Source organism: Danio rerio, chromosome 8, assembly GCF_049306965.1.
Source record: "Danio rerio strain Tuebingen ecotype United States chromosome 8, GRCz12tu, whole genome shotgun sequence".
NCBI lineage: Eukaryota > Metazoa > Chordata > Actinopteri > Cypriniformes > Danionidae > Danio > Danio rerio.
The window spans coordinates 38,502,120-38,529,640 of NC_133183.1; the positions used below are offsets into that span (position 1 = coordinate 38,502,120).

Here is a 27,521-nt window from a genome sequence, read left to right on the forward strand (position 1 = left end):
GAAACGATCAACCACCGTGAGAATGACTGTGTTGTTCTGGGAAACAGGGAGATCCGTAATGAAGTCCACCGCTATATGGGACCAGGGCCGTTGCGGAACCGGTAGCGGTTGTAACAGGCCAGCAGGGGTTTGGTGAGATGCCTTCGTGCTTTGGCAAATTTTACATTTCTGAACATAATTAATTACATCCTTCGTGAGGGACGGCCACCAGAAACGGGCTTTGACTAACTCCAAAGTTGCAGTGATGCCTGGATGCCCCGAACTGGGAGTGTCATGAATATGGGTCAGTAATCTGGTACGTATGTTATTGGGTACAAAAATCAGGTGATTCGGACAGTCTACTGGAGGGTTGTTTTCTCGGTTGGCCTCTTGGATCTCGGTAAGTATGTCCCACTGTACTGGAGCCACTAGTAAGTTCGTAGGAATAATGGTTTCATCACTAATTGGGGTTTTATCCTCTGATAGCCTGGATAGTGCATCTGCCTTACTGTTTTTACTCCCTGGTCTATAGGTGACAATGAAGTCGAATCTGGTGAAGAACAAAGCCCAACGAGCTTGTCTGGGATTTAGACGTTTGGCTGAGCGAAGATATTCCAGATTCTTGTGGTCAGTTAATATGGTGAATTGCTGACTAGCCCCCTCCAGCCAGTGTCTCCATTCTTCCAGGGCTAATTTCATTGCCAGTAATTCGCGATTTCCCACATCATAGTTTCGTTCTGCGCTGGTCAATTTACGGGAGAAGAAGGCACATGGATACATTTTGGATGGTTGACCCTGACGTTGAGATAACACAGCACCGACTCCTGTGTTGGATGCATCCACTTCCACAATGAAAGGTAGGTCTGGGTTGGGATGACGGAGAATAGGAGCTGTGGTGAATTGAGTCTTCAGATCGCTAAATGCTTGGCGTGCTTCAGAGGACCAGGATAGTTTGTGGGAATTTCGTTTGGTCATGGCTGTTAATGGTGCGGCTATTGAACTAAAGCCTCTGATAAACCGTCTATAGAAGTTGGCAAAACCTAGAAATCGCTGCAACTCCTTGAGATTCTGGGGTAACGGCCATCGTTGAACTGCCTGTACCTTCGTATCATCCATGGTAATCCCTTCTGCACTGATGACGTATCCCAAAAAGGCGATCTGTGTCTGGTGAAATTCACACTTCTCTAATTTGGCGTACAGACGATGTTGAATCATGCGTTGCAACACCATACGTACATGTTCAACATGTTCCTTCATCGTGTTTGAATATATGAGGATGTCGTCGATGTAAATGATGACCCAGCGATCCAGCATATCCCGAAAGACATCGTTCATAAAAGATTGGAACACGGATGGACAGTTTGACAGGCCGAAGGGCATTACCGTGTACTCATAGTGCCCCCTAGTGGTGGAAAACGCGGTCTTCCACTCGTCACCAGCACGGATTCTGACAAGGTTATATGCACTGCGAAGATCAAGCTTGGTATAATATCTAGCCTTTCTTAATTGTTCCAGGGCAGGAGGTACGAGGGGTAATGGATAGCGGAATTTTACGGTGATTTCATTGAGCCCTCGGTAATCAATACAGGGACGTAAACTGCCATCTTTCTTCTTTACAAAGAAGAACCCAGCTGAAGCAGGAGATGTAGAAGGTCGGATGAAACCCTTGGCCAATTCCTCGTCGATATATTCAGACATTGCCTTGTGCTCAGGTTGTGACAGAGGGAATATTCGACCCGTTGGAGGACTTGAACCTGGAATTAACTCAATAGCACAATCACTTGGTCGATGTGGGGGAAGTTGAGTAGCTTTTTGTTTGCTAAAAGCTTCATGTAAGTCATGGTACTCAATGGGGATTAGTTCATCAACGAGTTCAGGTAACACATTGGTGGTTCGTAATGGAATTTTGTGAATGGGCTGGATGCACTGTTTCATGCATGACTCACTCCACTGCAATATCTGTCCGTCCCTCCAGGAGATATGAGGATCATGTCGCCTTAACCAGGGCAGTCCCAACACCAGTGGATGATTAACTGAATCAATAATGTAGAATTGCATTTCTTCAATGTGTAGAACACCAACTTGTAACTGTAGTTTATTCGTAATCATACGGATGCGTCCTTCACCCACAGGACGACCGTCTAGTGCTTCCACTGCAAGACAGGAATCATATGAGCTGAGAGATAGTTCGTGACATAAAGCAAATTTCTTAGATATAAAGTTTCCGGCAGATCCAGAGTCGACAAGAGCCGTAGTATTAATCATTCTTTTATCCAATTTAATAATCACAGGAATCAGTACACTGAAAAGTGCAGGAACATGGGAAGGACTCACCGATTGAACTGGTGTCTGAGGTCGTACGCTGCAGGTGGATTTCCTGTGCCCTGATTGACCGCAGTACAGGCATAGATGATTATGCAATCGATGCATTCTTTCTTCATGGGTGAGACGGGTGAAACCCAGTTGCATGGGTTCATCAGGGGGCGTGTCATTTGAAACATGGAGCTGTGTGCGAGGATTTCTACGGCTGCGAATCAGATGATCAAGACGGATGGTAAGTTCAATGAGTTCATTCAATTTCTTTCCTTCGTCACGGCAAGCCAATTCAGATTGTAGATTGGTATTCAGACCCCGTCTGAATAGTGTCTTCAGTGTATCCTCAACCCAGTTAGTTTGAGCGGCGAGAGTGCGAAATGACAGGGCGTATTCTGCAGCTGTGTTACGCCCCTGTGTAAGAGAAAGTAACTGCTCACCGGGGCTTCTCCCATCTGCTGGGTGCTCGAACACTTCCCGAAATTGCTTGAGAAAAGTTTCAAATGTGGGATAGTTACATTCCTCCTCCTTCCATATCGCTGTAGCCCATTCCAGCGCTTTCCCCGTTAACAGGTTGCATACAAAAGCCACCCGACTAGAATCAGTGGGATATAATGCAGGTTGTTGGTTAACAAATAGTTTGCATTGCAATAAGAAGCCTTTGCAGCGAGAAGGTGACCCATCAAACTTTTCAGGAAAAGCTAATCGGGGACTTACGGTAGCCGGAGCATTGGAGACATGCGTTGGTTGAGAAGCTGTCATGGTAGCAGGCGGGGTAACTGCAGGATTCGGATGACGGAGTTGCTGCATAGCTCTCACCAGTTCCTCCGTGAGAGAAGTTAGATGGGTGAGTTGTTGATGATGGGTGGCTAACTGAGTGGCTTGAGCGGAAAGTTCAGTCGAGACTTGTGCTAAAGCTGCTGGATTCTGTAGTGGCGAAGTCTTCTGTTGTGATGAGTCAGAAGGCATTGAATCCATTTGCAAGCTTTATTAAGAGCACACATACAAACAAACACAAAGGGGCAATCCAGGAGACAGAACGTGGGACAGGCAAAAGTTCAAAGGCAGGCAGATATCTTACTGGTCAGAATAACAGGCTGGAGATCAGGGGCAGGCAGATGTCTTTCGTAATCGTAGAACAAGCACAGGGTCAGAAACACAGATCAGTCCGAAGCAGGGAGTATGGAACGCTCAGAAATGACAGCCAGGCAAATCAAGACTTTGCAACGAACCGGAGCGTGAGTGTGGTATATATACACGAGAGCTGATGAGTTGCACCTGGACCGTAATCAGTGCCAGGTAGCAGGGCTATGGGATTTTGAGTCCGTGAGTCGAATCAGAATTCTGGCGATGGTTCCCTCTGGTGGTGCACAAGAGGGTTGGCATCGCCCTCATTTACAACAAGAAGACAGCTCTGTTTGTGTTTGTCAAAGTGACGAGCTCATTGAGATACTGAAAGAAAGAAGCACAGAAAGATTAAGAAGCAGGGCTCGAAATTGCGACCATTTTGGTCGCATATGCGCCCGAAAATTAATCTATGCGACCTCATAATATATTTGGGCGCATTAGTGCGACTGCAGATAATGGTTGTAGTGCGACCTGTTTTGGTTTTTTCTAAAAACATGCTGAATCGCTCTTCCCTGCCTCTATATTGGTTCATATTAGCTGTCATTCACTCAAGGTATTGCGCTGTCAGATGACAGGGAAGGAGCTTTTATGACCACAGGAAATGCAAACGGCTGAAGAGTAAAAACTTAAAGCTCACAAGTTTGAAAACCCCACCTAAGTTGAGGCGCAGATGAAAGCGATCATGACACGTCACGTGGTGAATAATGATCCGCCAGCTGTGATCAATCGAGTACGCGCTTCTTGGAGAAGGTGCCCGAATCTCCATGCGTCGCTTTCACTGCGTGTTCAGCGCAAATGTCCGCTGAAAGTCAAATCTAATACTGTACATATCATCGCCAAAGAAGCTCGCCTTTACTAAGTTTACACTGAAACTGCGGCTCATAACAAAGACCGGATTTGCGCCGATGGTTAGCGCAAGAATCTTGCTCTGCCTACTTATTAATTGGGTCGGCTGACTCGCCTGCTTTTCCACAAACACAGAAAAATGAAGATCATCTCAGACTGAACCTTTAAATTGACACAAACTGAAACCAAAACTTTAAAAAAGTGATAGAAGCGAGACTTTACTTTCTTTCTTTTGTCTATTCTTTTTTAAGGTATATATTATTTTTTTATTTATTTACTGATGACTGCTTTGCAGCTTTCATCATTGAATTGAATGATTTATTATAATCTTTTGTTTGTTTTGTAGCAGAAATATTATTTATTAAATTGACATGCATATAAAAACAGCAGTACAAAATTAATATTTCTTACTGCAATGCTTCATTTTTGTTTGATGCAAACTATACAATTATTTTTCATAAAGTAACAGACTTTTAATAGCAGATAACCTACATTCATGCACATTCAAGGCAGTATCATAATGAGAAATGGAATTCATTGTTACTATTATTGTCATTTTCATCATCATTAATATTCTATGGCCTAATTATTAGACATTCATTTTGGAATTATTGCACACAAATATCAATGTCTTCGCAGCATTAGTTAGATAGTTGTTTCTGGTTTTTGTTAGTCCTATTAATGTTGTTTTAAAATACAATAAATCCCTTAAAAAACAATTTGCAGCGGTGCTCATTCATTTTTGGTGGGTGCTCCTAAATTTTTTCTGGTGCTCCTAAAAATTTTTTGGTGCTCCTAAATATTTGAAGTTGGGAGCACCGGTGCTACCAAGTAAAAAAGTTAATTTCGAGCCCTGAGAAGACATGTCATTGGCTTAATGAAAGCTTTATGTCTCGCAAACCAATCATGTCCTTATAAACCATGAAGAAACACACAGATTTAATAAAACAATAGCCTGCTGGTAAGTCACATCCAATAGACATACTTGGTCCTCATAAACCATGACTAAACTCAAAGGACTGCTAACCTGCATTTAGTAAAAATAGGAAACTGTCATTTTAGCACTTAAAGTGATGGTTCACCCAAAAATGAACATTTCCTTACTATGAATTTACCCTCAAGTGTTCCAAACCTTTAAGGGTTTATTTCTTCTGATAAAAAACAAAACAAGATATTTTGATTGAAGAAGAAAACCTGCAATCATTGACTTCCACAATAGAAAACACAAAAAATATGGAAGTCAATGGTTACAGGTTTCCACCTTATTTCAAAGTATCTTCTTTTGTGTTTAACAGAAAAAATAAACCCATAAAAATTTAAAACAAGCAAATGGTGAGCAAATGATGACACAATTGTACTTTTGGGTGAACTAGCCCTTTAAGGAGCGTCAAAATAGCTTGACAAAATAATTAACAAACCTCTGTAGAAGACAACTCTGTTTGTGTTTGACAAAGCGACTGGCTTATGGAGGTGCTGAAGGAGAGAAGTAAAGAAAGATGAAGAAAACATGACATTCGCTTACTGAAAGCTTTAAGTCTCACAAAACCAATCATGTCCTCATAAACCATGAAGAAACAAACGTTATGAAATAAGTCTACTGGTAACATTGTAAACCTACACATACTGTGTCCTCATGAACCATGAAGAAACACACAGATTTAATAAAACAATAGTCTACTGCTAAGTCACATTCAATAGACATACTTGGTCCTCGTAAACCATGACTAAACACACAGGACTGCTACACTGCATTTAGCAGAAATAGGAAACTGTAATTTTAGCACTTGAAGGGACTTTTTAAGTCACGCATAACAAACCATGCCCTTATAAACCATGAAGAAACAAGTTATAAGTCAACTGCTAGCACTATGTAAACTTACACATACTGTGTCCTCATAAACCATGAGTAAACACACAGATTTAATAAAACAATAGCCTGTTGCTAACTCACATCCAATAGACATACTTGGTCCTCATAAACCCTGACTAAACACACAGGACTGCTAAATTGCATTTAGTAAAAATAGGAAACTGTCATTTTAACACTCAGAGAGATTGATCACCCAAAAATGAACATTTACTCACTATTAATTTACCCTCAAGTGTTCCAAACCTACAAACAAACTAGATATTTTGACAGAAGAAGAAAACCTGCAATCAATGACTTCCATAATAGAAATCAAAAATAATATGAAAGTCAATGGTTAGAGGTATCCATCTTTTTTCAAAGTATCTTATTTGTTTTGTCAAACAGAAAAAAAGAAACCCATAAAGGTTTGGAACACTTGAGGGTAAATTAATGGTGAGTAAATGTTAATTTTTGGGTGAATCATCCCTTTAAGTGCTAAAATTACAGTTTCCTATTTCTGCTAAATGCAGTGTAGCAGTCCTGTGTGTTTAGTCATGGTTTATGAGGACCAAGTATGACTATTGGATGTGACTTAGCAGTACAATGTTTTTTTTATTAAATCTGTGTTTCTTCATGGTTTATGAGGACACAGTATGTGTAGTTTTACAATGTTAACAGAAGACTGTTGTTTTACAATGTGTGCTTCTTCATGGTTTATGAGGACATGATTGGTTTAAAGTACCAAAATAGCTTGACAAAACAATTACAAAAACCTCTGTAGAAGACAAGTCTTTGTGTTTGTCAAAGTGACAGGCTCATATAGGTACTAAAAGCGAGAAGCAAAGAAAGATGAAGAAAACTACTGAAAGCTTTAAGGCTCGCATAACCAATCATGTCCTCATGAACCCTGAAGAAATACACAGATTTAATAAAACAATAGTCTACTGCTAAGTCACATCTAATAGACATACTTGGTCCTTATAAACCATGACTAAACACGCAGGACTGCTACACTGCATTTAGCAGTGATAGGAAACTGTTATTTTAGCACTTAAAGGGGTAGTTCATCCAAAAATTAACATTTACTCTATTAATTTACCCTCACGTGTTCCAAACCTTTATGGGTTTATTTCTTCTATTAAACACAAAAGATACTTTGAAAACCAATGAATATTGACTTTCATATTATTTGTGTTTTCTACTATGGAAGTCTATGGTTACAGGTTTACATCTTTTTTTAAAGTACTTTCTTTTGTCTTTAACAGAAGAAATAACCCAAAATGGTTTGAAACAAGTAAAATGTAAGCAAATAATGACACATTTGTACCGTTTGGGTGAACTATCCATTTAGGGAGTGTCAAAATAGCATTACAAAAGAATTAACAAACCTCTGTAGAAGACAACTCTGTTTGTGTTTGTCAAAGTGACGGACTCATGAAGGTACTGAAAGAGAGAAGCAAAGATAAAGAAAATTTACCATTCGTTTACTTACTGTTTTAAGTTTTGCACAACAAACCATGCCCTCATAAACCATGAAGAAACACACGTTATAATAGTCTACTGCTAGCACCATGTAAAACTACACATACTGTGTCCTCATAAACCATGAAGAAACACGCAGTTTCCATAAAACAACATCCTACTGCTAAGTCACATTAAATAGACATACTGTGTCTTCATAAACCATGACTAAACACACAGGACCGCTACATTGCATTTAGCTGAAAAAGGAAACTGTAATTTTAGCATTTAAAGGGATGGTTCACTCAAAAATGAACATTTACTCACTATGAATTTACCCTCAAGTGTTCCAAACTTTTATGTGCTTATTTCTTCTGATAAACAACAAAAACAAGATATTATGATGGAAGAAGAAAACCTGCAATCAATAGCCCCTTTCACACATACAGACCTTTCCGGAAAATTGCCGGCAATTTTCCGGAAAGGTTGTATGTGTGAACAGGTCCTTTTTGAAAATACCGGTAAATTCGTTCTGGCTATTTTCCGGAAAGAGAAGTTGTAACATTACCGGCAATGTGCCGGAATGCTGCGCTGTGTGAATGCAAAAGGAAGATTCCCGTAATAAGCGCGTGCACGTCTAGAACGTGCTGACGTGAGACGTCTGCTTTAGCCAATCACAACAGTCAGACGCATTTACGTCCGCGCGGTTTGTGAGGATAAAAGCCTTTGAATATTTTTCCAGACACATTTAGCTGCTAGAAGTTAGTCAGATCACGTTTATATGTTCTTCTTAATGATAACTGTGTAAATAATCATCGATGAGATGCTTATGATAAGCCGTTGTTTGTTTACCTTCAAGCTTTGCACATGCACATATCATGAACATCTCGACATGCGAAAGTGATCCTGCGAAAGTTGTTCACAATATTGATCATCCACAGAGTTTGTAATTTAGTCAAATGTTTACAAATACAAGCGCAGCCGTTTAAAGCTCATTTGTGGTGAATGTTGTCAGAATTTACCGGTATTTTGGAATGGATGTGTGAATGCTCTTTTCCGGAAAATTTCCGTAACGTCCTCGCCTGTGTGAACAGCGCTTTTTTGAATATACCGGTAAAGTCTTTCCGGAAATTTTCCAGATATTTACCGGTATCACTGTGTGAAAGGGGCTAATGACTTCCATAATAGAAAACACAAATAATATGGAAGTCAATGGTTACAAGTTTCCATCTTTTTTCAAAGTATCTTCTTTTGTGTTCAACAGAAAAAATAAACCCATAAAGATTTAAAACAAGTAAAGGGTGAGCAAATGATGACACAATTGTACTGTTTGGGTGAACTATCCCTTTAAGGAGTGTCAAAATAGCATTACAAAAGAATTAACTAACCTCTGTAGAAGACAGCTTTGTTTGTGTTTGACAAAGTGACTGGGTCATGGAGGTACTGAAAGAGAGAAGCAAAGAAAGATGAAGGAAACATGACATTCGCTTACTGAAAGCTTTAAGTCTCACAAAACCAATAGTGTCCTCATAAACCATGACTAAACACACAGGATTGCTACACTGCATTTAGTCTAATTAAGAAACTGTCATTTTAGCACTTAAAGGGATGGTTCACCCAAAAATGAACATTTACTTACTATGAATTACAGGTTTACATCTTTTTAAAAGTATTTTGTTTTGTCTTTAACAGAACAAATAAAGAAACAAGTAAAGGGTAGGCAAATGAGGACACAATTGTACTGTTGGGTGAACTATCCCTTTAAGGAGTGTCAAAATAACATGACAAAAGAATAAACAAACCTCTGTAGAAAACAACTCTGTGTTGGTCAAAGTGACGGGCTCAGGGAGGTACTGAAAAAGAGAAGCAAAGATAAGATTTTTTTAACATTGTTAAATTACTTTAAGTCACGCATAACAAATCATGCCCTTACAAATTACGAAGAAACACACGTTATAATTGTCTACTGCTAGCACTATGTCAACCTACACATACTGTGTCCTTATGAACCATGAAGAAACACACAGATTTAATAAAACAATAGTCTACTGCTAAGTCACATCTAATAGACATACTTGGTCCTCATAAACCATGACTAAACACACAGGACTGCTAACCTGCATTTAGCAGAAATAGGAAACTGTCATTTTAGCACTTAAAGGGATGGTTCACCTAAAAATTAACATTTACTCACTATTAATTTACCCTCGAGTGTTCCAAACCTTTAAGGGTTTATTTCTTTTGTTAAAAACAAAACATACTTTGAAAAACGATGGAAACCTGTAACCATTGACTTTTATATTACTTGTTTTTTACTACTATGGAAGTCAATGGTTACAGGTTTCTATCTTATTTCAAAGTATCTTATTTGTTTTGTTAAACAGAAAAAAGAAACCCATAAAGGTTTGGAACACTTGAGGGTAAACTAATAGTGAGTAAATGTTCATTTTTGGGTAAAACTATCCTTTCAAGAAGTATCAAAATAGCTTGACAAAAGAATTAACAAACCTCTGTAGAAGACAACTCTGTGTTTGTCAAAGCGACTGGCTTATGGAGGTGCTGAAAAAGAAAAGTAAAGAAAGATGAAGAAAACATGAGATTCGCTTACTGAAAGCTTTAAGTCTTGTTTAACCAATCATGTCCTCATAAACCATGAAGAAACACACACGTTATAAAACAATAGTCTACTGCTAACATTGCATTCTACATACAGTGTCCTCATAAACCATGAGTAAACACACAGATTTATTAAAACAATATCCTACTGCTAAGTCACATCCAATAGACATACTTGGTCCTCATAAACCATGACAAAACACACAGGACTGCTACACTGCATTTAGCAGAAATATGAAACTGTTATTTTAGCACTTAAAGGGATGATTCACCCAAAAACGAACATTTACTCACTAACAATTTACCCTCAAGGGTTCCAAACCTTTACGTGTTTATTTCTTCTGATAAAAAACAAAAACAAGACATTTGGTGGAAGAAAATCTGCAATCATTGACTTTCATGGTAGAAAACAAGAAAAGATGGAAACCTGTAATCATTCACTCCCATATTATTTGTAAGTATTTTCTTTTGTCTTTAACAGAATAAATAACCCCAAAAAGGTTTGAGACAATTAAAGGGTGAGCAAATGATGACACAATTGTACTTTTTGGGAGAACTATCCTTTTAAAAAGTGTCAAAATAGTTTGACAAAATAATTAACAAACCTCTCAAAGTGACGAGCTCATAGAGGTACTGAAAGAGAGAAACAAAGATAAAGAAAATGTAACATTTGTTTACTAACTGTTTGAAGTCTCGCATAACAAAAAATGCCCTCATAAACCATGAAGAAACACATGTTATAATAGTCTACTGCTAGCACCATGTAAACCTACACATACTGTGTCCTCATAAACCATGAGTAAACACACAGATTTATTAAAACAATATCCTACTGCTAAGTCACATCTAATAGACATACTTGGTCCTCATAAACCATGACTAATCACACAGGACTGCTACACTGCATTTAGCAGAAATATGTAACTGTCATTTTAGCACTTAAAGGGATGATTCACACAAAAATTAACATTTACTCACTATTAATTTACCCTCAAGTGTTCCAAACCTTTAAGGGTTTCTTTTTTCTGTTAAACACAAAAGAAGATACTTTGAAAAACGATGGAAACCTGTAACCATTGACTTTCATATTATTTGTGTTTTCTATTATGTAAGTCAATGGATACATGTTTCCATCTTTTTTCAAAGTATCTCATTTGTTTTATTAAACAGAAAAAAAGAAACCCATAAAGGTTTGAAACACTTGAGGGTAAATTAATAGTGAGTAAATGTTCATTTTTGGGTGAACTATGCCTTTAAGGAGTGTCAAAATAGCTTGACAAAAGAATTAACAAACCTCTGTAGAAAACAACTCTGTTTGTGTTTGTCCAAGCGACGGGCTCATGGAGGTACCGAAAGAGAGAAGCAAAGAAAGATGAAGAAAACATGACATTCACTTACTGAAAGCTTCAAGTCTTCCATAACCAATCATGTCCTCATAAACTATGAGTAAACACACATATTTGATATAACAATAGCTTGCTGCTAACTCACATAAAATAGACATACTTGGTCCTCATAAACCATGACTAAACACACAGGACTGCTACGTTGAATGTAGTAGAAATATGAAACTGTCATTTTAGCACTTAAAGGGATGATTCACACAAAAATTTATATTTACTCACTATTAATTTACCCTCAAGTGTTCCAAACCTTTAAGGGTTTATTACTTCTGTTAAACAACAAAAACAAGATATTTTGATGGAAGAAGAAAACCTGCAATCATTGACTTCCACAACAGAAAACACAAATAATATGGAAGTCTATGGTTACAGGTTTCCATATTTTTTCTAAGTATCTTCTTTTGTCTTTAACAGAAGAAATATCCCAATAATGGTTTGAGACAAGTAAAGGGGGATCAAATAATGAGACAATTGCACTTTTTGGATGAACTATCCCTTTAAGGAGTGTCAAATTAGCATGACAAAATAATTAACAAACCTCTGTAGAAGACAGCTCTGTTTGTGTTGGTTAAAGCCACAGGCTCATGGAGGCGCTGAAAGAGAGAAGCAAAGAAAGATGAAGAAAACATTAAAAGCTTTAAGTCTCGCATAACAAACCATGTCCTCATAAACCATGAATAAACAGATTTAACAAAACAATAGCCTACTGCTAAGTCACATTCAGTAGACATACTTGGTCCTCATAAACCATGAGCAAACACACAGATATTAAAACAATAGCCTATTGATAGGTCAGCAAACTTGACATTGTTTCTCTTGATATCTCAATATTGTAAGCTATAAAAAAAAAGCTTTAAATATTAGTAATATTTGTTATTTCTCAAATGTGGTAAAAAACAATATTATTATAATATGTAGGCCTAGTAATGGTTAAAATGCTCAATTTTGCATAGATCTGGCATGTTAAACTTTAAATTGGTCTTTAATGCACAGGACAGAGATGACATCAGAATACAAATTCAAAATTCTGAAGATGAGTGTTAGATGTATGCTTGCACTCTCTTATGGTCCACATGCAAATAGATCATTTTCACTGGTATAACCAGGCATTTGTCATCATCAGATTTCAACTTGCATTATTTTCATCATTTAACAACAGTAGTTTATACTGCAACTGTGTAAACGTTTAATCTTACACAGGGCTCGAAATTAACTTTTTTACTTGGTAGCACCGGTGCTCCCAACTTCAAAAATTTAGGAGCACCAGAAAAAATTTAGGAGCACCACAAAAAATTTAGAGATGACATTGATATTTGTGTGCAATAATTCCAAAATGTGTATGTATTAAAATTCTAGAATATTAATGATGATGAAAATGACAATAATAGTAACAATGAATTACATTTGTCATTATCATGCTGCCTTGAATGTGCTTGAATGCAAGTTATCTGCTATAAAAAGTCTGTTACTTTCTGAAAAATAAATGTATAGTTTGCATCAAACAAAAATGAAGCATTGCAGTAAGAAATATTTATTTTGTACTGCTAAACAGCATATATATGCATGTCAGTTTAATAAATAATATTTCAGCTGCAAAACAAACAAAAGATTATAATAAAATATTAAATTCAAGGCTGAAAGCTGCAAAACAGTCATCAGTAACTAAATAAAAAAAATATATACATCTCATGAAAGAATAGGCAAAAGAAAGTAAATAAAGTCTCACTTCTATCACTATTTAAAAGTTTTGGTTTCAGTTTGTGTCAATTTAAATGTTCAGTCTGAGCTGATCTTCATTTTTCTGTGTTTGTGGAAAAGCAGGCGAGTCAGCCGACCCAATTTATGAGCAGGTTGAGCACCGGCGCAATACCGCTGTTTGTTATGAGACGCAGTTTCAGTGTAAACTTAGTAAAGGCGAGCTTCTTTGGCGATGATACAGTATTAGATTTGACTTTTAGCGGACATTTGCGCTGAACACGCAGTGAATGCAACGCATGGAGATTCGACCACCTTCTCCGAAAAGCACGTACTCGATTGATCTCAGCTGGCGGATCAATATTCACCACGTGTCATGATCGCTCTCATCTGCGCCTCAACTTTAGGTGGGGTTTGCACTTTGCAAACCTGTGTGCTTTACGTTTTCACACTTTAGCCGTTTGCATTTCCCGTGGACATAAAAGCTCCCTCCCTGTCATCTAACAGTGGATAGCCTTGAGTGATTGACAGCTAATATGAACCAATATAGCGGCAGGGAAGAGCGATTCAGCACGTTTTAAAAAAAAAATCAAAACAGGTCGCACTAATGCGCCCAAATATATTATGAGGTCGCATCGATTAATTTTCGGGCGCATATGCGACCAAAATGGTCGCAATTTCGAGCCCTGTTACACATAATACTCACCGTGTGAATAGAGGCTAATCTAAAGAAAAAACTTTGAATTGTTATATTGCGATTCTCAATATAATAATGTATCGCTACACCCATATTAAATGTATTATTATATAAAAATAACTGCACAGATACAGGAACAATAAGAAAATATCTCTTCAGATCAACATTTAAAAGACAATTATATAGACAAACCTCTTTGAAGCTCACTCTGTTCAGAATTCAAAGATAATGGCTCATGAGGAGACTGAAAAACATAATCAAAACACAGAAAATAAAGCTAAAACAACTCAAGTGTGTGCTAAACAGACATTATTAAACATTATATTTAATACTACATACGGTTCAAAATATGCCAATTTTTAAAATAAAATCCAATATACCCTACCTTTGCTTTTTCATGTTTGTTACAGGAGAGAAGGTCAACTCCTCCACATGACACACTCTAAAATTACAATTGTATGTTGTGATATCGTGCAGAACAATGTTTTAAAATTAAACACAAGGTACTTTTTTTTATACAAGATTAAAACTGTAACTCTGCCAAATAAAAACAGTTCTGTCAACACATGAACACTGACTCCACAGAGTATGCATCACAAACTTTTCTGGACAGTGAAAACTGATACAGAAGAAACTAAATCATTGAAAAAATTCATTATGTTGGTTTAATAGTGCACAAAAAGTACACTGTACAGGAAACTGGCCCAAAACAATTATCTAATACTTTACTATTTGATAGTGTCAGGCCCGGATTAAGAACTCAAGAGGTCTGTATTAAAAAAAATAAGAATAGAATACATTTTTTTCAAAACAAATCTATAATATATTGCCCACATTTTTTAAATAAATTATATATATATATATATATATATATATATATATATATATATATATATATATATATATATATATATATATATAGTCTACAAAGATTTAACTTATTTTTTAAGAAAATGAAAATTTTCTTATGAAAATGAAAATTGATGGTATAAGTACACTTGTTCAAGTTAACTGAAGCAGTACTAAAATATATATTTTAAAAGGTATTTATTACTATTCTCCACTGTGCTTTGCGAGAGCGCTTACTGAACAGCACGTTCGTTGACATAAGACTGCCCAGGCACGAATGCAATGTGAGTGCAGGCCGTAGGGGGAGACGGAAGGGGGGAAAAGCATGCTTCAGCCTGGTTCATGGCAACTGTACAGTGCGAGTACGCCCTCAGACACACGATGAATCCAGTCTGCACTGCCATTAGCATCCTCCACCTGGTTAATGCTAGCTTGCACATAACATTACCATAACGTCTTCTATACTCTCATTCTCCTCATCATGGGTCTGTTTGAAGGAGTGAATACATGAAACATGCCTCAATAAAGATGCACCCTCTCCTCTTTTTCTCTTGTGATTGCCAAATCCACTTGTTCACTCATTTTGATCTACGGCAAATACTACACTACAGTCCGCTCAATTCAGTGCAGGTTATTTCAAAACTTACAAGCACTTCACCAATTAAAGCATGCTGTTTAGTTAAAAAAAGTAAAGAAGGAAAGGAAAAAATCTGCATGCTTTTTATACATGGTGACATTTTCTGACAATTTAAATACAATGATAATAATAATATATGATAGGGGTGTAACGATTTATCGTTGTACGATTTATTGCGATGCAAAAATGTCTCGATATGCATCGTGGCGTTATGACGATATGATTACGATATGACGTCCGTTTTCTCTTATTAGTTGAGCTGTTTGCACGTGAGCTACGTTCCACCTGCTGTCGCACGTGAGTTCAGATTGCAGCAGCAGTAATGTTAGCAAACCAAGATGAGTGGAGTTGAAATAGAGGATGGCCCATCCTCTCAAAATCAGACGTCTGGCAACATTTCGGTTGTACAGTAATTGCTTTAGACTCGTCCGCTTTTTGACACGCATACTGGGTCACACATCCTAAGTTTTAAAGTCTTCACAGTGATTTACATACTTTGCACAGCGACAGGGATACCTCCTAATGGTGTTGAAAGAGTCACATACTGTATTTATAAGGTACAATTCACCCTAAAATATCATTCTGTCTTCATATGATGTATTGGCGGCCGCAAAATCACACATGACATGAGCTGACCGTGAGCTGTTACTACAAAGGGCGGACTATGATAGACGCGTGCGTATGGCAAGCCGTTTTAACATTTAAACCTTTGATCTGACTATCCATAAATATATTTAGAGATATCTTTAATTATATTTTGACTAGTCATAATTATAATTCGACTAGTCAAAATATAATTAGAGATATCTCTAAATGAATTTAATTAAATATGAATTACATATATTTATGGATAGTCAGAACAAAGGTTTAAATGCTAAAACGGCTTGCCATACGCGCGCGTCTGCTTCAGTGAACAGAACCTGCAGGTTGTGACTAATAAAGTAGTAAACAACATTCAGTTTGTGGAACAGAGTGATCTTTCAGGAGCAGCGTGGGAAGTTTGAACAGCACTTAGCAGTGTAAATGAAACCGAAAACGTACACATTATTTAAACAATCATATCGATTTTAGAGTTATGATTACGACGAGCTAACCCTTTAAAGCTACATTTGAGTACAGAGGTACACAAAAATGCACGTCAACATGATACACTTGATAGCCTCTCAGACAGATACACATAAGTTCAGGATTATCTTATAGAACTGCTGATTACCTGGAAATGTAGATTTTTTTTTGCACACACAAAAAACGCAAGTGACCAAGCAAAGCCTTAAGCTCTCACTGTTAAATTCAATTGAATAGAAAGCTTATTTTTTTGCACCTTTACTTAAATTGTTCCTTAATTTTGTCTCTGTCATTTCAATAATATTTTTTAAGAAGTTTTTAAATTGTTTTATTTTCCAGAGACAGGCCTGTTTAATATATTTTCTAAAAGAAGGTTCAGTTTAACAAGTTGAAACAAAAGAAATACATAAAAAATAGTTTACTTGGTAAAATTTGCATTTCAGTTAAATTTTCAATTTTTATTCCAAATATCGTGATACATATCGAATCGTGAACACTATATCGTGATACACATCGTATCGTGAGCTGAGTGTATCGTTACACCCCTAATATATGATATTGACTATTTGCTAAGAGGAAATGCCTAGTTTCTAAAAAAAATGTTTTTAAAGAGAGGGAGGCAACCTTTATTAAGACATGTGCAACCTATTAAATGCTCTTCAACAGAGCCATGAGGTAGGAGAATATGGGTGAAGTAGCGCTAGTTGTGGCAAATGATAATCGACAGGCTAACCAGGGTTTGGGAAAGGGCGACTAATAGTGGTGTAACGGATCCAAAATCTGCAGTTCGGATCACTCTACGTTTTTTGAGTTATGGATCGGACCATTTTTTGGATCAGCAAAAAAGGGAGGAGACAATTTGCTTTCCATTTATACAAAAATGTTACTGCATAAAACATTGCTTTTAACAAACAGAAAATAGAACCTGTAATTTTAATAAAAAATAAAAATCAGGAAATAACCAGCTAAAAAAAAGTATTCAATATGAAATATGATCTTTGCTACTGTTGCTGATAATGCAAAATGTATAGAAATCTTGCACAACATATATTTATCTTCAATTAATGATTCAACAATTCACACATAAAACTTCATGTTTCATTATACTGTAGGTGTATTATATTTGAAAACCTATTCAATTACATAGTTTTGATGTTTGTTTGTCGCCATCTGTTGGTTACACAATGTAGTTGCTTTCACCAGCATCTTGTTTCATTAAACAGTGATTTTATTCTTACCATAATGAATGCATTAATGCAGGCTAAACAAACAGTGACAAAAAAACACCTTAATAGCCAAAAGCATTTATGTAGGTCCCACAACGTCATCATTATATTTTACAGGGAAGCCAAAATGCTTTCATTCATGCAATTTGAATGACACGGGAGGCGATCTCTCTGCGATTGTTATAAATGTTGGATTAACCTACAAGTTCAAAAAAAGTTATTAATCTACGGGTCACGTGCATTCCGAACCGTGGGTTGTGATCCGTATTGTAAGAATTGAAATATTGCAAATATTCTGATGCCTTTGACAATTCAAAACATGAGCTGAAAACAGAGACTGGTAACTTCACAACTCAGCAAGGGGAATGCGGGAAAAACCAGTTCCTGCTGCATTTGCATCTGAGTCTGCTTCATCCCCCTAACTCACACATATGGTCATTTCAATGTTTGAATGTTCTAGAATTAACCAAACTGACTTTAACTATCATGTTTGATATCATTTGAAATGTCTCAGTGCGATTGGTACAATGGTCTCATTCTCTCAGAAATAGACATAATCAGAACAATAAATATATAACTTCAGGCATCTTTTGAACCACTGTGAGGGGTGTGACACTAAGTGTGAATGCCTTTTGTTATACATTCACACCCCCTTCCTTGAGGGAATTCTTGGATTATTTAAGGTAAGGCCTAAGAAAAGCTCAGGGCGATTCTGCCTACCCAGATCAGCCCATAACATGGAGCTTAGGCTCCACGTTATGTAAAATTTACACGTTATGTAAAAAGTCAGGAATGCATCTTTTAATCTTGGATTTATCTTTGATAATTTGGTGTTTTGTATTGATCGTTTATGAATTGACTGATTGAATTGGCATAATACATTTACCTGACTAATAAATTGTTATGTTTTGAACTATTCAAACCTCGTGTTATTATCACTGATAAATGTTGTTGTCCATAGCACTACAAGCCACTGTACAGGTTAGTAACGGACTAAAACATGTTAGACGGAGCAGCGTGGCACGCTAAACAATGTTGTTAGAGATCCGACTAGCAAATTGGCATTATTTCATGTATACGTAGACTGCAAAAGGCCAACTATGGGTTTTCTATTTAGAACAACAAAATATTGTTGAAACTACTTTAAATGTGGATATTTAGGCCTTCATCTACAAATTTACAATCCTGTGCGATTATTATTAAAATACTTTGTCTTGATTAAGTAGATAACAGATTTATGGGGACCACATAAAAATCTCCTAAATTGAGTAAGTAGGGTTCTGCCTTTTTAGGAGAGTGGTTAATCGCCTCTGTTTAATGACCAAGACTGACAAGCTTGTATTAAGAGATTGTATACCCGGCCGGTGCAAGACTCGAGATGCTATCGGAATCTGAGTAAATGAGAATAAGGTATAATAACAAATCAAAAGAATATTCAATCTTAATCTAAAATAATGTGAAAGGAAACAAAATAATCTTCTCAATGTTTTATAATTGGAGTCAGATAAAACGAGGATAAATATATTAATATTCTAAACCATCTCATACTAAAATTGGAGTCAGATATGAGTTAAGTTTAATATAAATCAACATTGTGCACTGGAAAGACCGAACATGCAGTGAACCTTCATCCACCATTGGATACCGTCATTGGACCAACTGGCTGGACCCTACAGTATCGATCACGGATCAACAGTGATCCGTTACACCCCTAGTGACTAACGTCACAAATAAATAAATACAAATGAATTCTATTAAGATGTTGCTAACATTTGAAAATAACTTTATTATATATTTAAAATACCTATTTAGAGAAATAAGATAAACATCATCAAAACACGCGAGGCACTTGTGACTTTATTTAACATTTGCATTATTTTAATTTTTTTTTAAATGTTTCCTAAAAATAAATGTATTTCCCATCTGATATCCAATGGGGAGAAAAAAAATAAGAATAAGTTCAGCAGACGGTATATTAGAACTCGAGTTGATGATCAATCGCGTCAAAACATGTTGCTGTGCATTACAAGCTACACCACTGGCGCTATTTAGTTATGTTGTCTCTGTCGGTCAGACATCACTTGTCTGACAAAATTTGTGTAAATGGCTTATTCCATCAATGTGTGTTATTAACCATTGGTTAATCAGGCCCTGGATAGTGTACAATCTTTAATAGTTTTAACTTTTCACTAATATGGAAATCATTAATATTAGCATTTTTTAGACTCTTAAATTAAACATTAACATTTTAAAGTGTGGTTTTCAATTAGGACATTTCTTTTCATTATTATTATTATTTAAATGTTATTTGTTGACATTTATAATGTCTTGTCATCAAATCATCATTCATGACTTAATTTTTTTGTGTTAAATTAAACTCCTTTTTGCATCTTAACATTTTATACACTATGCTTATAATGAAACAATAACTGGGGACTACCTGCAGTAAGAAAAAACATGTACAAAACTTTGGTACCTTTGATGTCACTGATGTACCTCCACGTAAGCATGTCTTTATCCTTCCCCAACCTCACATGATGAGCAGCATCTTTCAAAGGATTTAATCCTCTGCTTTGACTCTTACCACCATTCATTCACTGTTAAAATATTATATAAGGTTAAACTTCACAGTTTATAATATCAATACAATACCACATATGCAAAGCAGTATTAATATATGTGACGTAGTGTAAAATTCTCTAAAGAAGACCAAAACAGAAAATAGTAATATAGTTATCAAATTTCATAATACAGTTATCACATTTTAAACCATTTAACAAAATATAAGTTAGTAGTGCACTATTTTGACAATTTGATCAAATAAAGTTATTTAACTTGGGTAAGTTAACCTCTTTTCATAATAAAAGTTCATTTATTCAAATGTACAGTTTAACTGAACACAAGTTTATCACAAAAAAACATTAGAAAAAATAAAACCACACATTTACATTACTAAATTCAAACATTTTGTTCAATCATGCTTAATAATTCAAGTTTAGTAAATTGTTTCTACGTCATATTTATGTTTAATATACCTTGTTACCATGTTATTTATACCATATTCGAATGGTCATTGCTTCTCACATAAAAGTATGTGTAGAAAAAAAATCACAGTTACATAGTGCATCTATCATAACGTTACATCTCATGGAATCAGACGGCGAATTGTTTACCGCGGAGGAGTGAGCTCTGCCCGGTTCTGGGTGAAATCGACACCGGCGCTTCCGAGCCAGATACAGGCCGAGCGCGTGCTATTATTAGCAAATACACATTTTGAAGAACTACGTCTGATGCTGCCATTACAAACACCTATTTCTAACGTTTATTTGTTCTCATCTTCTGTTCCCAGTCACTAATTATTATTGTCTAAAACAGTACGCGCCGGATATAAATATATAAATAAACTTGCTATTTTGAATAACAAGTGGAATAATACAGTACATATAATAATAAATAATGTACAAAGTATTAAAAACAAATGACTTATTTGTTTGATGTTTCACTGCTTGAAGCGCGACTATCACGTCCACAGTCTTCATGAGGGACGTTTTCCCGCGATTGAATGTATGGCGCGAAATTGTGTAAGATTTGGCGCGAGTGTGTATAGAAATGCAGTACCAAGTTCCGCCTACAGAGGCGCTGTTCAAAGATCACACATACACATCATGGTTTACAAGACCATATTTGTAAAGGTCATAAAAAGCACACCAAGTGTAATAATAACCAAATAACAATGTAAACTTTTGAAACAAGTCTTATAATTATCATTTAGGTCATTGTAATGAATAATCATCATTTAAACCATTTTTAATATCCACTTAAATTTTTAGTTTATGAGACCACCAAAAATGGTCTCATAAACTAAATGGTCTCATAATGCTGGTGGGTAAACCTGAAAATTGGTTCCATAAACCACATATGCCAACACACACACACACACACACACACGAATGAATTCATAAACACAATATTATGAAGTTTTGCTTTAATTTAGGAAAAGAGAAACTCTTCTGGGCTAAAATCTGATGGGTTTTTTTCAGCGTTCTTACTTCAGTCTTTAATGTCAGGTGATCCTTCAAATGTCAGTGTAAAGTGTTGAGTACACTATTAGTGCTCAGTCGTGTTTTTCATAGTTACCAGTGCCGATGGAGTTTTTTAAAGCGTCATATTCTGCTGGAAACGTTTCATTTGAATGGTAATGTCCCATAAGCGGAGGTCTTGTGAGTAACTTCACAAGTCGGTCAAAGTCTACACCGGTGACAAGCTCATCTACTCCCAGAACCTGCTACTCTCTACCTACACGTTGTCAGCTGATGTTTCAAAACCTCAACACTCGCATACAGAACAGCCTCAGCGTCTGCACCACTTATCGGCACTAGCTGCAAGTCTACACCCCCTCTGTCCAGAAGTGAGCACAGCCTCTTGGTACCATCCCAGCAAGCATTTTTTTGGGGTGTTTAAAGGTGCCAACTGACCATCAAAAGTAAAAATGACTCATTTTATCTCATCCCAACAGGGAAACCACCAACAATAAAGAATGAGTTACTATCTGGTGTCATGGCTTTGCAATTAAAACAAGTTTAGTTATAATGGAGGTCATTGGGGGCAAAAACAGCCACTTGAACAATATGAACAATACATAAGGGTTAAAAGTCTAATAGACGGCTTGGTTAAAACCAGGCTAAATCTAGGCTGTCAGTGAGTGTGCACCCCTAACCCCGCCTCTCACAGTGACCTCACTAGCTCCGCTGAGTGCTTTGTGTCTCAGATTGCATGCAAGTCTGCAGCCAGATACTGCTGGAAGCTAGTCATCAAATACACAGGAACGAATGACTACACGTGTCAATCTGTCTATTAAACTATCTAATCTGTCTAGTCAGTCTTTTATTATCTTTTATATGCAAAAATATTCATTCATAAAAACATATGTATATATGAACACTGGGTCAAATAGGGTCCGTGCATTTTAAATCTAATAACAAAAATAACCCAATGTTGGTTTTGTCCATATTTAAATGAACGTGTGTAAACGCACGCTTTGATCAAACCTTTTATTCCCCTTGATGATATTGTGCTTTTTTTTCCCCTCAATGCCCTCCAAAGTTTCAATGTTTGGCCGTGTCTGCCATATCTGTTTTGTTTAAAAAAAAAAAAGGAAAAAAAAGGAATGCATCGGTTCCTGCATGTAGAATTCAGAAATCTCATGGCATTGAAAGAAAACTGGCAGCAGTTGAGTGCCGAGGTCAAAGGTCAGATGAGCAGGCATCACACCTGATAAACACCTGGGGCAACTGTACAGTAAAAAAAAAAAAAAAAACAACAAGATTAAGAAATATTGCTTTAATTTGAGAGAGACAAAAAAAACTCTTCCGTGTTAAAATTTGATGTTCCTCCAGCGTTCTTACGTCAGTCTTTAATGTCAGGTGATCCTTCAAATGTCAGTGTAAATTGTTGAGTGTACCATTAGTGCTCAGTCGTGTTTTTCATAGTTACCAGTGCCGATGGAGTTTTTTTTTTAGAGCGTCATATTCTGCTGGAAAAGTTTCATTTTAATGGTAATATGCCATGAGCGGAGGTGTATGAGTAACTTCACAAGTTGACCATAGTCTAGACCGATGACATGCTCATCTACTCCCAGAACCTGGCAGAACGAAATGTTGCAGCTCGTCCGGTCTTCAATGATGAGCCCAAAAGAGGCCACTTCACAGAGCCGGCCCAAGGCTTAAGAGAACTGAGAGGCAGGACAAGATGGCGGGCTGGACTTGGTTAACTTTAGATTTTACACAAATCTCATTGTTTTGTTTTTTACCTAAAATAGTAATTAAAACATCCAAGATGTGTTTTGCCTCATCAAAATGTGGAATTTGATCAGCAAACTACTCATTCTAAGACAACTATGCCTTGGGCTAAATGACTTGGCTTCAAGTACGATGCCACACGATTCAGAAATGAAGGTACAGACTGCACAAACAGATAAACGACATGATGCATCTCATTTCACCACAACTAAAGGCAGCGACAAAAAAAAAGTCAAGCTCTCACGATGATGACATTTCTCATGCAACCCTTTAGCAAGCCTACATAGTATTTATGCCTAAAAGTCACTGCATGGGTAAATAAGAAACAAGCAACACACACACACACATATATATATATATATATATCCATGGGCCACTGTAAAGTAATATGGTTCTGTCATAACGTTTTGAATGAAAATCTGCATTTGGATAAGACACCTTTAGTATAGTTTTGATTTTAAGGCATAATAAAGATCAAATGCAAGTACGAGTGGATTTACATTGAAAATTTCAAACGCATCAAGAAAACCATGTGCTAAGGAAATTTCAAACCATTTGGAACGCACAGAGACGAGCTTTTGTGCAAAAATGAACTTAAAGGTGCCTTTAAAAAAGTGTCAAAGTACTTTTGAAAACAAAAAAGCAAACCCCCAATAGGTGGCAGCAAGAGGCCGCTTTATTTGAGTAAAGCATTGAACGATTCATTCAGCCAAAGAAGCCAATAGGATGAACGGACAGTTGAATCAATCCCTGAATCATCGACTCACCCGAGTCTTCTTGGCGAAGGCCTGAATCGTTCGTGCAGGGAAACGTCGCTGTGTATTATTCAGAGATGGCCAACTGTTCTGCTGTTTATTTTATTATACTTATCGCAATGATTTTACTACTACTATCAATAAAATTAATATTAGTAATGATAATATTGCCGGAAGTTGTACAGCGCATGCGTCACGTGTTCATCATCAGCATCCATGACAACCGTCCTGTGGGTGTTGTTTGAATCTCGCTGTGTCGATTGGCATCTGATCTCTGCGTCCTCCGTGACAATTTTTCCAGATTATCGATATTATTGATCGTTGGATACGTCGATTGATCGCCTGCTGTTCCCATCACTCAGGTTTGACCCTTTTTATTACGCTGTGCTTTGTGTTTGTGTTCAGTATGTCTTGTGTTCACTACAGGTTCCAGAGTCGACTCACCTACGACTCGCTCCAGTTTGAAGGCCTCAACATCAGCGCGGGGGAGCTGAAGCGGCAGATCATGAGGAGCAAGAGGCTGAAGTTCTGCCAGCTGAAGATCAGCAACGCCCAGACTGATGAAGGTGAGTTGAGGAAAAGACACTTCAACTGTTCTACGCTAACATTAGATGCGTTACATCAGACACTTCTGGAAGCTGTAAGGTGGTGCTGATGCTGACATGTAGGGATGTTTTGGCTGTTTTAAAAGGCTAATGGCTCTCAAAGTATACCGTGCTCCATAATTATGTGCTGATTCTGATTTTATTTTGCTGTCAGAATACACAGATGATGCTCTCATCCCTAAAAACACGTCGGTCATCATCAGACGGATCCCTGCGGCGGGACTGAAGTCCTCAAACAGAAGATTTGTTGGGTAAGTGCTGTGAAATGAGCACACGCGTCCTCTGTTAGATGTTATATGAAGACTCCTGGTCTGTCCCTGGTGTTTTAGTCACACAAGCTCCTTTGTTTTGCAGACATCAAGCTGGACGCTGGCGTGAACCTTCACCTAGAGCTGATCCTTCACTCCTCTCACTGGAGCAGTTGTTGAAGGTATTGAACAAATGAATAGCACAATAGCAAAACGCAATGTAAAGCACACAATATACGCACACGCACTCAGCTTCTTAGGGAGATTTGAGATTGTTTGAAGGGTTGAGGGTGAAAAAGATTCAAATGTGCAAATGCCTGTGAAACAGACTGAGAATCTGGCTGAGGCAAAGGCGTCAGAGGAGGACAAGCTGAAAGCGGTGATGTACCAGTCCAGCCTGTGCTACTACTCCAGCAGGTGAGCGTTCAGACACTGACAGGTTTGCTTTGTGAGAGATGTCTGAGCTGATTCTCATGGTTCTGATGTTCACTAGTGAGGCCATGAGGCTGCTTGGGATCCCGGGACACCACATTAGGCACTGCCCCACTAATGTGGTAACTGGGTTTTCCAAGCTCACGGTTGCTGTGAACTTGAGCTCTTGTCCTCATCAGTCAGATTGTTTGCTCCGAGTTTGACTGTCACTCCTCAATTCACAGGGCAGCCGCTCCGCGCCGCACAAGCGCATCCGGAAGAGCACAGGGATTCCCCGCAGCTTCCTGTTGGAGGTGGACGACCCAGACCGAAAGGGAGTCATGATAGACGGCAGCGGCCGATACGTCATTCCCATCATAGACGCGTGAGTAAACTGTACTTGGCATAGCCGCATGTTCTAGTGTTTGTCCAAATCTCACATGATGTCTGCTTGTGTGTGTTTGCGCTCGATCTGTTCAGTGAGGCCTATGCTGCTGAGAAGAGAAAGAGGCCGTCCTTCTCCTGCCAGACCGAGCCTTTGCCCTCCTCGTCCTCAGCAGGTGCGGCATCTTCGGTCCGGGACGCCGGAGGGAAACGGTCCCGCTCCCCATCTTCACCAGAGACGCGCGGCGACCAGAAGAGACCACGTCGCTGAGAGACCTTCATCCAAGAGACCTGGAGCCGACGTGTAAATATTGTACCTAGTTTATTAATAAAAGATAATAAAGATTATAGCCGCATGAACTGTGTGGACTGGTTAACCTTCACTCCAGCAGTGCAACACACACATACACACACACACACACACACACACACGAATGAATTCATAAACACAATATCATGAAGTTTTGCTTTAATTTAGGAAAAGAGAAACTCTTCTGGGCTAAAATCTGATGGGTTTTTTTCAGCGTTCTTACTTCAGTCTTTAATGTCAGGTGATCCTTCAAATGTCAGTGTAAAGTGTTGAGTACACTATTAGTGCTCAGTCGTGTTTTTCATAGTTACCAGTGCCGATGGAGTTTTTTGAAGCGTCATATTCTGCTGGAAACGTTTCATTTGAATGGTAATGTCCCATAAGCGGAGGTCTTGTGAGTAACTTCACAAGTCGGTCAAAGTCTACACCGGTGACAAGCTCATCTACTCCCAGAACCTGCTACTCTCTACCTACACGCTGTCAGCTGATGTTTCAAAACCTCAACACTCGCGTACAGAACAGCCTCAGCGTCTGCACCACTTATCGGCACTAGCTGCAAGTCTACACCCCCTCTGTCCAGAAGTGAGCACAGCCTCTTGGTACCATCCCAGCAAGCATTTTTTTGGGGTGTTTAAAGGTGCCAACTGACCATCAAAAGTAAAAATGACTCATTTTATCTCATCCCAACAGGGAAACCACCAACAATAAAGAATGAGTTACTATCTGGTGTCATGGCTTTGCAATTAAAACAAGTTTAGTTATAATGGAGGTCATTGGGGGCAAAAACAGCCACTTGAACAATATGAACAATACATAAGGGTTAAAAGTCTAATAGACGGCTTGGTTAAAACCAGGCTAAATCTAGGCTGTCAGTGAGTGTGCACCCCTAACCCCGCCTCTCACAGTGACCTCACTAGCTCCGCTGAGTGCTTTGTGTCTCAGATTGCATGCAAGTCTGCAGCCAGATACTGCTGGAAGCTAGTCATCAAATACACAGGAACGAATGACTACACGTGTCAATCTGTCTATTAAACTATCTAATCTGTCTAGTCAGTCTTTTATTATCTTTTATATGCAAAAATATTCATTCATAAAAACATATGTATATATGAACACTGGGTCAAATAGGGTCCGTGCATTTTAAATCTAATAACAAAAATAACCCAATGTTGGTTTTGTCCATATTTAAATGAACGTGTGTAAACGCACGCTTTGATCAAACCTTTTATTCCCCTTGATGATATTG

At 37.6% G+C, this 27,521-nt stretch overlaps 1 protein-coding gene and 1 long non-coding RNA gene across 7 annotated transcripts in view; one reads left to right on the top strand and one right to left on the bottom strand.

Moving 5' to 3' along the window:
• The window catches only part of LOC141375765 (uncharacterized), a 44,377-nt gene extending 19,652 nt beyond the window's left edge, over positions 1-24,725 (bottom strand). The window contains exons 1-11 of one of the 5 annotated variants that reach the window (XR_012384520.1): positions 24,330-24,725; positions 20,241-20,361; positions 14,373-14,429; positions 14,180-14,231; positions 11,487-12,188; positions 10,798-10,825; positions 10,085-10,135; positions 9,379-9,429; positions 8,965-9,019; positions 7,504-7,558; positions 5,685-5,739 (exon numbers count right to left, since the gene is read on the bottom strand). This is a non-coding gene — a long non-coding RNA (uncharacterized lncRNA). Of the gene's footprint in view, positions 1-5,684; positions 5,740-7,503; positions 7,559-8,964; positions 9,020-9,378; positions 9,430-10,084; positions 10,136-10,797; positions 10,826-11,486; positions 12,189-14,179; positions 14,232-14,372; positions 14,430-20,240; positions 20,664-20,937; positions 21,338-24,329 lie in introns of those variants that run through there. The other 4 variants (XR_012384519.1, XR_012384518.1, XR_012384521.1 and 1 more) reach the window with 4 other exon arrangements.
• On the top strand, positions 24,330-26,329 carry LOC141375717 (E3 ubiquitin-protein ligase RBBP6-like). Of its 2 annotated transcripts, XM_073910624.1 has the most exons (7): positions 24,352-24,883; positions 25,077-25,173; positions 25,277-25,352; positions 25,499-25,587; positions 25,664-25,724; positions 25,827-25,966; positions 26,062-26,315. In XM_073910624.1, the coding sequence occupies exons 1-7, from the start codon at positions 24,724-24,726 to the stop codon at positions 26,234-26,236; spliced, it is 798 nt and encodes a 265-aa protein (XP_073766725.1). In that variant the 5' UTR covers positions 24,352-24,723; the 3' UTR covers positions 26,237-26,315. The 2 variants fall into 2 exon arrangements, with proteins under 2 accessions (XP_073766726.1, XP_073766725.1); XM_073910625.1 differs by lacking the exon at positions 25,664-25,724 and having other exon boundaries at positions 24,330-24,883; positions 26,062-26,329.
• Positions 26,330-27,521: the final 1,192 nt, after the last annotated feature.